This window comes from Diplotaxodon limnothrissa, linkage group LG12 (assembly GCF_057381915.1).
Source record: "Diplotaxodon limnothrissa isolate DT_005_m linkage group LG12, D_limnothrissa_male_GT1.1, whole genome shotgun sequence".
Lineage (NCBI taxonomy): Eukaryota > Metazoa > Chordata > Actinopteri > Cichliformes > Cichlidae > Diplotaxodon > Diplotaxodon limnothrissa.
The window spans coordinates 19821578-19832987 of NC_140607.1; the positions used below are offsets into that span (position 1 = coordinate 19821578).

General features: G+C 39.4%; 1 protein-coding gene across 1 annotated transcript; it reads right to left on the reverse strand.

The window, feature by feature from the left end:
* Positions 1–413: 413 nt before the first annotated feature.
* Positions 414–9588, reverse strand: cdk7 (cyclin-dependent kinase 7). Its single transcript, XM_085368182.1, has 12 exons — positions 9522–9588; positions 9227–9286; positions 9099–9132; positions 8947–9014; positions 8738–8806; positions 5013–5123; positions 4789–4907; positions 4476–4575; positions 4275–4361; positions 3993–4142; positions 1521–1659; positions 414–832 (listed from the first exon to the last, which is right to left on the reverse strand). The coding sequence occupies exons 1-12, from the start codon at positions 9585–9587 to the stop codon at positions 804–806; spliced, it is 1032 nt and encodes a 343-aa protein (XP_085224308.1). The 5' UTR covers position 9588; the 3' UTR covers positions 414–803.
* Between the last annotated feature and the right edge of the window lie 1822 nt (positions 9589–11410).

The following is an 11410-nucleotide window of genomic DNA, read 5'->3' on the forward strand; positions in this document are numbered from 1 at the left end:
AAAAGGGCAGCAGAGCATCAGGCCTCTGACATGTCAGAGTGTATCGATCAATGTAACGTCAAAAAGAAAGGACAGGAAGCAGAAAATACAGATTTAGTATCACACTGCTGCATGACACTGAAGCAGTGTCACCGTGTGAGTCCTGAAGACAGTGCTTTTGCGTCAGTCCACCTGCTGAGTGAACAAACCACAAGTGCACTTCAGCTCACAGGCAAAGTAAATGCTGTACACGTGAAGTCAGTCAGTACTGTGCGTGGACTGTTACTGTGTGAATTCATAAGTGTTAGGAAGACGTTGGTTTTCAGATTTGACCACACAGGCTATTAATAAAACCATCACTACCAACCTCAGCACATCTCTAATCCAAGCAGGAAACTTCAGCATGAGCATATGCAGCTTTTATTGCTGTGACATACAAAATAATAACAATACAAAAACATTCACATGAAATAAATCCTCACATGTTGGTTTGTTTTTCTTTTTCCACACACATAAATAGACGTTTTTCCCCACAGGCTCACAGAGTTTAGGCATCAGTGAAGGCGGACCAGAGCCAACACTACTGACAACAGCCCTCTGCTGTAGATCAATCGCTGGCCATCTGGACACAGCAGCATCCTGAATATTTTAGAGTTAACGATTCACATACGCTGGCTACAACTTCTAAAATGTCCTAAAGTCAACCACGCGTGAGAGAGCCTCCACTGGTTATAGACTTTTTTCCTTTTTCCAGTGGACAGTCCTGAGAAATGCAGGAAGCTGAGCCATGCAGTGGTGATCCTTGGATTTAACCCGGTCCATAGTCAGAAAATGAGCTTCTTCTTCATTGCAGCTGAAAATAACACAAAGGGTTTTGTTTTAAAAACATTATTTAAAAAAGAAGAAAAAGAAAAAAAAAAACAACTTAAAAAACCTAAGTTAGATTAGACAGACACGTATTTCTGTTCTGTGTATGTACGCCACATGCTCAAATCAAGCCTATAATGAGCAACGCGCTACCAAGAGGCACCAAGGTTTCTGTTATAAATGTTTCAAAAGTCAAAGCCAGATATTTTCCAAACCACAGAGGAGCTGGAAAAGCTTTGAACCTCCCAGTGACACTAAAGGGTTCCACTTTAGTAAAACATACCCTCCCACTAGCCACGAAACTGTGGGCGCGTGTTCGAATTCAGTATTTTCTGAATTTGTAACTGCAGCTAAATGTACAGCCCACACCCGCTGAATTGCTAGGTTAGGTTTCTAACTTTAGCGAGAAGCAGTCAAAAAACTCACAACATGCTATAAAAAAAAAAAAAAAAGAAGAAAAAAAATCAGGTCAGTGTTGGAAGTTCTAAAATATTCAGCCCCTTTAAAGTCCGCCTCAAACGAGTGTCGCAGACACCTCACGTTTTTGCTGCTCAAACCACAATATAAACAACATGACTGAGAAAATATTTAACCCAGAGTCAGGGTGGTCTTCTGTGGATTAAGGACACACACAGTGGATTTAGTGCAAATATGAGATCATATACGGTCATTACTTGTCTCCAGGCCTTCGATTTTTCTCTTGAGACCGACTGTCTCCTTCTCCCTCAAAGCCTCGGCTGAACAGTTTGGCCGGGGGAGCTGGGGACCAGGAGTGGGACCAGGCCGATTGCTGAAGTACCTCATCTTCAGAGCCTGCAGAATAAAGGAAAACACCATTTTATACATCTATGTCATCAAACATCAGAGTTGTGTCTCTAATTTGATGTATCAAAGATGCAAGAAGATGTTTTTTTTTCTTATTACTGAGATGTGTAATAGAGAAAGTGGAAGATGTGTCGTTAATGCAGTTGTTGAACAATGAGATAGTTCAGGTTTTCTCTCTAATATTATGAGTTATTTAGTGCCTTGCGGTGACTGTTGTGAATTGGTGCTATGTAAATAAAACTGAAGTTGCTCAAACAGAAGGCAAACATTAATTCCTGTGTTGGGAGTAACGGAATACATGTACCGCCGTTACGTATTTAAAATACAAAATATGAGTAACTGTATTCGTTACAGTTACTTTGTTTAAAAAGGTAGTATTTAGAATATAGTTACTTTGTTGAAATAAATGGCGGTCTTTTCCTGTTTCATATGTTAGCCTATGCTCTCTATTTTTGGTAATTCCACGCCGGTGGAAACCCAAAGAAAACACGCATTAAGAGGCTCCAATGCCTGTGTCTCAATCTCGTGGCCCATGTCACCTCTACTTGTGGCCCGCATAATGAGGTGAAGAAATATTTTTAAAAATTATTCACAAAAATTATTTAATATGAAGGCAATAGGCAGAGTGTTACAGTCATCGCCCTAAAGAATGTAGCCTCATGGGCAGTGTAGTCCGTGCTGCAGGGAGAATACCTGTTATGTGTCTGTGAGCGCGAGGAGGGAGAAAAAGAGTCGAAAAGTACGAGTTGTCACCGACCAGAAACCGGAGATTGAAGCATGCAAATATAATAATAACCACTGCAGCCAAAAAGAGTGCCTGACGAGCCCAGTTGTGAGCTATTAAGACTCGACTGTACACTGTGTTCGTGTTTTCCTCCGAAACAATAAGTTCCGTTGGAGCAGCCTTTCAACGCCTCTGTCTGTCTCTTGCTAGAAACGTTGACTCAGACAACAAAGTAAAGCTATTTTTCGGCTACGAGTCCGACATGGAACCCGACATATTAGCCAGAGGTCCCTTCACAGTTTTATGTCTTTATGGTTCGGAGCCGCGGACCTGTTTTATATACGCGCGGAATAGTTTTCTATACGAGATCGCTGCTAAAAGTGCAGCCTTACCTACTGTCCACCCTACTGTTACTCATTTTATATTAAGATTTAAAAATCTAGCTGGTATTGGTATGGCGAGTAGCCTTCAGTAATAGTAATAAATCACACAGCAATAGTACAGTCATGTAGTTGTAAAAAGCATGATAATATATTAAGTAATCCAAAGTATTCAGAATACGTTACTGTCATTGAGTAACGTAACGGAATATGTTACAAAATACATTTTGGGGCATGTATTCTGTAATCTGTAGTGGAATACATTTTAAAAGTAACCTTCCCAACACTGCTTGTGTCAGACTGACCGAGTTTTTATGTCAGGGATTGTCACAGGTGAGGAAAACAGGCTCTGTGCCTAGGACTGGAGAAGAAACCAGTTTTCACTGGGAGAGCACCAGCTATGCAGAGTGCATTGACTCGCCTGGATCAGACAATAGCGAGTTTTACTAATATACTGAGACTTCTGAGAAAGAACAAACAACCTACTGCTTACATCTACTACTAAGAAGTTCTTCACACTACACATTTCACTAACACAATCGCTGCTCACCAACACTCCTTCTTTCCAGAGTTAAATCCCTGTGATGTTCTTGTTTCAAAATAATACTCAAATTTTAAAAGGTTATAATTTGGACAGAAGAAACTTCGAAGGGCGAATTCCAACCAGTGGGAGCACTGGGACTCAGAGGTGCACAAAACCTGCGGAAGCGGCATTGAAGAGGATAACAGCTACTTAACTCGGGTACAGTTTATGTTCACAACTCGTCAACCCAAACATCCCAAAAAACATGTGCATTTAAAAATAAGCAAAGAATAAGCATTTATATTTATTTATTTTTCCTAGCACAAAGCTGTGTGGCAACCACATCGTGACTTGTACGAAGATGAAATGTCTACTTTTTGTTTTGCACGTCGTGTAAAGTCAAGTCTTACAAGTCTATTAGTGGTTTATCTTTGCATTACACTCTTAAAGTAAAGGACACTCTTCACCGGCTGATCACAATGAGAGTTGTACTGCCTGAAGCGAGGCCTGTAATTCTGAGGGAGCTACAAATGAAGTGGCAGGGTTTCAGCGCTGAAGCCGATCTAGCAATCATCAAATAGACTGCAGTGTAAAAATGTTAATATTCTTATTTTAAAACTTATCTAACAATAATTTCAAATGATTTGTTCAATAATATAAAACGGAGAATAGCTACAGTGCTTTAGCTTATTACCTGTGTAGCTGTGGTCCTCGCTGAAGGGTTAAAGGTAAAGAGACCTTGTAGCAGCTCAAGTAAATCGTCTCCAGCTGCACTAAATATATGTTCCAGCGGTGTGCCGGGGAATATTTTGAAGGACACGTAGTCTGGTAGACTACTCAAGCCCTAAAGAGAGATATAACAATAGAATGTAAGCAAGAATCCCCACATCTCATCAAAATTGGGCCAAACTGTAGAAAAAAAAATAAAACAACAACAACAACAACAACAACAACAAAACCCCCCAAACAAACTCACAGGCCATGTTTCTTCCGTGGGTGTTCCCAGAGCCTCAAAGATCTTAGTAAGCTGGTCGAGATCAGAGTCTCCAGCAAGGAACGGAACCTACAGCAAACGGGAGTGTAGAGAGACATTAGCATGAATATGAAAATAGCTGCGTCCCCTGAGCAGTCTCAGGGGACGCAGCCTGCTCATATCTTTGAAGTGAGGTTTATTTACCCGAAGCAGCAACTCTGCCAAAATGCATCCCACTGCCCACATGTCAACACCCACACCGTACATCCTGGCACCAAACAGGAGCTCAGGTGATCGGTACCACCTGGGAAAGACATGAATGAACAATAAATAGAGACATATTTTACAGACCTTGCAACCTGGACTTCTTAGTAGAATTCTGTCACATTTAACCAGTCCTAGTTTGGTTAAATGTTTGATTAACTCATGGAAAACATTAAAAAAAAAATATTGCTAATGAGACTAACCCTGGAGAAATTCTGTATTTTTAATGAGGTAACATGGAGACTAATCTGACCTGGTAACAACTTGATGTGTGTAGACTCTGCTAGGGCTGCCAAAAGACTTGGCCAAACCAAAATCAGCCAACTTCAACACCCCACTGCCATCTAACAACAGATTATTGGGCTTCAGATCCTGCACAAAAAAAAGAAAGAAATTAAGAGGAAAAGGCCCAAAACATAAATTACAAATTAGACATGAGCATATTTATGTGTAAATGCTACACACAAGTTTTCTTACCCTGTGTAGGACCCAGTGCTGGTGCATATACTCTAATCCCTGCAGAGTCATGAGGATGTAGGCTTTGATGTTGGCTGGAGTTAAGACTAAACTAGTGTCTTTGATGATAACCTTAAAAACAACAAAACAAAGACCAAGAGTCATACGTACAGCCAGACTTCTCATAATTAATAACATCCATGCATAAATTCATGGCTTTTCATAGCTCTAGGCCACACACACACACAAAATTAAAATACACTTTTACTGAGCGGACGAGACAATCAAAAACATCTGGAAAATATCCATATAAAGAAATCATCCAAGATAGAGCAGTTCAGCCTTCATAACAAGAACCATCATCACCTTTGAATGCAGGAGTCTAACTAAAGCTAACCTCGCAGTCCAAAAATATATAGGCTTTTATAATATAGGCTTTTAGCACCGGTAATAAGATCAGCATCACATTTCACCCTCATGTGCATCCTGTTTTTCTGCTGCCTGTAATGGCATCACTTCACTGAGCAGCCAAAAGCAGAGTGATATTGATTATTTTTAAGTGCGTTTATCTTATTTTGCATCATTTGATTAGGCTCTAAAGCATTGCTGGTGAGCGCCTATTTGGAGCCTTTTTATGCTTAGATAATCCAAATAAAAGCCAGAGTAACACCCAGCTTAGCACTGGTGACACTTTGTTTGACCTCTTGCTCATGCTTTCTTGGATACTCGACTTTAATCTGACCTTACACTACGAGTGTGAACAAAGGGTAAAATTTCCACCTGCTGGCCCACAAGGGAACTGCAGCATAAAAAAGAAAACTTTTTTTTTAAAGACATGTTTAACAGATTAGAGATGACTGAATAAATCTCCAGACAGAAGCAGTCATAATGCAAAACATGACATCTTCAGGTTTTGTTACAAACAAATAAATAATATCATACAATACTGTACTCTTTAAGCAAAACTGTACTGGAAGATGTTTCTAAAAATAAAATAAGTAAATCTAAGATTTGGCAATCTGTGACTTTAAGAGCTCTAAATGTTATATTATTAATATTTAACTACAGATAAGAAATGTATTCTGTTTACGCATTCACACTGTGCTCGGATCAGCTGGGTGTTGTGTTTGTGGCCTTCCAAACACCCCTTTCCAACAGAGAAGTTATAGAGTTGTGGAGAAAATAACATTGACACTTATTTCAAGTGTTTTGTTTTTTTTATCAAAATACTATTTCGAGTTTAATCTCAGCATTTTGAATTATTTTTTGACCCAATTTTTTCTTCTTCCTTGGTGACTAAAGCTGAGAAGTAAAATGTATCAGCTGCTCAGGAAGAAATAAAAGAGACAGTTTGTAAGATGCAGTGCCGACAGGTCCCAACAAAGTCTAGTAACATGTTGCACTTTGTTCACCAAATTCACAAAAAACAAACAAACACCAGAGCTATGCAAGAATGTTTACTAAACCTGAAGCTGTGAACAGATTAGGCTTCTTAGCCAAAAATGTGTGAATGGAACAAGATGAAAACCTAAATTATTATTTTCTCAAAAACTGATGCGAGAATAATGATATTTAGTGCAATTGTTCTTAAAATGGGGGAAAAAAAACCTTCCTGTTTTTAAGGAAAGGTTTACTGTATTATTATTTTTTATTCATAGTTTATTTTTTGCTTGAAGATTTAAAGGATTTAGAGAACAGACATGTAATGCAGACATATATATATATATATATATATATATATATATATATATATATATATATATATATATATATATATATATATATATATATATATATATATACATACACATACACACACACATATACATATATATACACATATATACATACATATATATATTAGGGGTGCAACGATATTCGTATCGATATTGAACCGTTCGATACAGTGCTTTCGGTTCGGTACGCATATGTATCGAACAATACAACATTTGTAATTTATTTTATCAACTTTCCTTCTGACGATGCTGTCTGTGTTGAGCGCTCAGTGAATCTGCGTTCGACTACTCCGCCTAGGCTGCACTGTCGAGCGCAGATCCACTGAGCGCTCAACACAGACAGCATCGTCAGAAGGAAGAGCGCAGGGCACCTCCCCCACCCTCATTCAGATGTGGTGTTTGGAATTATTTTGGTTTTCATGTGACGTATGACCCTGAAGGTAAGCGAGTCATGGACTAAAGTAAAACAGTATGTTGGATGTGCCACACAATGCTCAATTACATGGGTGGGAACTAGTGTGTTAGCGCAGTTAGCTCGTTAACGTGTTGGCCGTCTAGCCCCACACACGGGGCGATCGGCGGTAGCTCGTTAACGGAGATTTGCCGTGTTGTGGCGTTAAGGTCATTTCAACGAGATTAACCTGAAAGCACTAGTGGGAACACAACGAATATGACTGCACATTTACGCCGACATCATCCTAGTGCAAAGACAAAAACAACAAGCATGCTACTAACTTTAGCCGAGTCATTTAGACAGCTGTTAGCACATGATTCTCCTTATGCTGCTGAGAATATAGCCCAGAAGAAGCGGATAGTATAGCTTTTATTTTGGAAAGAGACATTTCTCTGTAATAAACTCTCTTTTCCAAAGATGAGTGATTCCTCAATCAGATACAGGGCTTGCAATATCCCTAGCCCGACGTCCCGGAGCTAGCGATTTTTCCAGTCGGGCTATTGTAGGAAGAAAAATATATGTCAATGCTTTTGCATTCTTTCGGAAATGTAGCTGGGTAATTATGTCATTGGCATCGGTGAGCCACTGTCAATATGTGACATATTGAAATCGCGTTTGAATTTGCGCTTGTTTTTTTGCTTTCACTTTGCAATCGTGCGAACTGTGTATAGAGAGCGACAGCACTGATCTGTGAGTGATGATAATTTGTGCACCAATTCCTCTGACATCGTCTTATTAATCGTTAGCTTACTATGCAAACATGACAAGTGAAATCTCCCGCAGCAAGCTTAAACATGTGAGAGGTTGATCGCGCAGAGAATCGCTGAGCTTATGTGAGTGAGTGTGTAAAAGCATTTCAGTTCTGCTGAGCCAAATAAGACAGGTCAGGGTGAAGAAGTGACAGCCAAAGAAAAGCTTACCACAAAACGGAGAAGTTATGACAAATCAGACTATAAGGCAAAAAGAAAGTGCAGCTTTATGGTTTCATGGACAAAATAATTTCTGTGGCTGCAATATGACGAGCTAAATAACCAGGGCTGCACATAAGTGGTCCGCAGGTGCGCATTCGCTGTCAAAATAAAAAACACGTACAAGGGTTAGGGTTAAATTTAAAAACTGTACTTTTGAGTTAAAATATATATTTATAATTTTAATAAATGACAAATTAAGAAGGCATGAACATTTTTTTTGTATCGAAAAAATATCGAACCGTGACACCAAAGTATCGAACCGAACCGTGAATTTTGTGTATCGTTGCACCCCTAATATATATATATATATATATATATATATATATATATATATATATATATATATATATATATATACATACATACATTTTTTTTTTTTAAAATCGAGATACTCGATGAATCATTAAAGCCGGAAATCAGAAAAAAATATTAAGGAAGTGGGAAGCTGCTACCTATTCTATCCATCATCTACCCCTTTAACCCCCACCCACACACACAAACTAATAGAAAAGTGAATATTTTTTTTAAAATGCACAAACGCTGTGTATGAAATTCCTCCACATTTGTATTTAGGTCTCTACTCACCTCCAGGTCTGTTTCCATGAAATCAAACACCAGGCTGATGTTTGATTTATGTCCAAAAGCATCCAACAGCTGCAACACACATAAAACAACAATATTTAGATTTTAAAAAAATACATAAACTGCACAATATAGAAAGATTAAGGTATCTTTCTATACAATCGATACAAATAACACAAGATTATGATGATGTGCGATGAACATTTAGCTACCCCGATAATGTTCGGATGATGGAGCTCCTGCAGCAGTTTTATCTCTCTGAGTGCAGTCCGATTAATTCCTATTTAAAAAAAATAAATACGTAAAAAAAAATTTGTATAAAATGGATGAAAATGAGCTGCAGCTGATAGGACCCAGCACTTACCATCTTTAGCCTCAGTCCTGTGGCCAACCTTAATCTGAAGGGAATAAAAAGATAAATGTTTACTGCGGCTCATCAACACACAGTGTGAATGGCAGCAGTAAAACACTAAAGCAGCTCGTTTCTTTTACCTTTTTAATAGCAACTATTGTGTCGGTCAGTTTGTCCCTGGCTTTGTACACTGTGGCAAACTGCAGAGAAAAAACAACTTTCAAAAACCAAAAGTTAATTTCTTTTACTTATTTTGGTGAAATTCACTGGCACAAGAAGCAGCGCAGCATGAACCAGCGAGGCTTTGTTGACATTAGCAACCAGCTAATGCTTTGTTAGCTCGCCATCGTGCTTTCTACAGAATAAACAAAGCGGTCTAAGGACGTGCGAAGAAAAAAGCAAAGACACATATCTCTTAAATATTTCTCCCCCTACCTGACCCTCTCCGAGGAAATCCAGCTTCTCGTACCGCTTGGCTCTGCTTTTCACATCAAGCGCCATGATAAATAACTGTCAGTGTCGTGCTGAGGCACTTCCTGCTCTGTTAAAGGACCGCAAGTAGTCTTTCCGGGTTAGAGGAGGCTTTAAATTTAAATTGAACAACAGCGACACCTACCGATTTTATTTGTCTAACACCACCGTGAACCAAATTATAGAGCCAAAAAAAAACAAACCCAGCATGATTTATTTATTCTGCATTTGTTTAACTGGATTTTTAAAGGTTTGTTCAATTACAATATTAATATTAATAATACTAACAATACTAATACTGCTACTAATACTAAGATTAATAATAAGTGAAGGGGAGATTTAATCTCAGTTCCAGCCTCATTCGCCTCTTAACATTTTACTGTTATGATGCAACATGCAGTACTGTTATTTTCCTCACAGTTTGTCTTTTTTGCCCCCTTTATTTTTCTTTCACCAGTTAGCAGTTTGACATCTGTCTCCTGGGAGTCTCTTCTGTCAGTTAGGAAGGTTTTGTGATCCATGCACCACTGAGCACATCTCTACATCTCATCTCCATACGCAGCGAGATACCCTCACATCCCACAGGATTAGGCATGGCTCTTCTCCTTTGACCCTCCTCGTCTGCTGCCTCACGTGCACATACACACACACATGCACACACGCGCACACACTCGCCACTGACTTTCATTTTTATGTTAAGTTTGACAAGAGGGGTGTGAAGGATCAGCAGGCCTAATACACCCCTCATTCTCCTCTCAGATGTGTGCACATTCATCTGACAGCTCCCAGATGTGAGTGACAGAACCGTATGTGCCCATGCAACCATGCAGAGAAGAGAAGAGAAGAGAAGAGGAGAGGAGAGAAGAGAAGAGAAGAGAAGAGAAGAGAAGAGAAGAGAAGAGAAGAGAAGAGAAGAGAAGAGAAGAGAAGAGAAGACTTTACTATCTTACAATCAAACTTTAGGAACACACGTGGGGGGAGGGGCTTGGGACATTAATGACCACGGCTGACATAACTCAGATCCATTTACATCACTTGCTTTAAAACAAATATGACATATTGATGCCTACTAATTCTGCCATGATTTAAAGACATTCTTGTGCTCATTCCCCTCCGTGTCTCGGTGAGGCTGTGGATGAAGAGAGACATAAGTGATTCTGGTAGCGTTTGTATAGTTTGTCACTGTAAATCACATGACACTATGGGTAACATTATGCACAACAATAACTCACTCTGGTTATGTGTCACATTAGCAGATGGTGATGCTGTTGAGCGGGTGTGTGCATATTTGTGTGTGTGTGTGTGTGTGTGTGTGTGTGTGTGTGTGTGTGTGTGCGCGCGCGCGCGCCTGTGTGTGTATACCTCTGTTTGACGGGCAGGAGGAGAGTGAAACCACAAAGCTGTTTATCAAACTCATAGGAAGTGGGTGTTGTTAAGCGAGGACGTGTCGCGCCACCACATCCTGCTGCTGGAAAGCAGCTTCAGATGGGACAGTGTTCACACAATGTACAGTAAACAACAAATGCAGACCAAATGCCGTTTATGTATGTATATGCGTGTGGTATGTGACCACCTAATTCTTCCTCAGAAACAATTTTTACACTGATTGCACAGCTATGATAACCTGCTCATTTGGCTATACAAGAGTGTGAGGAGGATGCATTTTGGGTGACCTGTTCAGAGATGTAAAAAAATTAAATAAACATTTATTCGCCCTTATCAAAAATTTGCGTTTAACACACATGCTGTTACACACACTCACAGATTTCTTTTAAGTCACTGCCACCCACAAACCATGCATGTCTCTTCAAAATGCCGAATAGAAGATGTGTTGATGGAGTGAAATGTTGCAG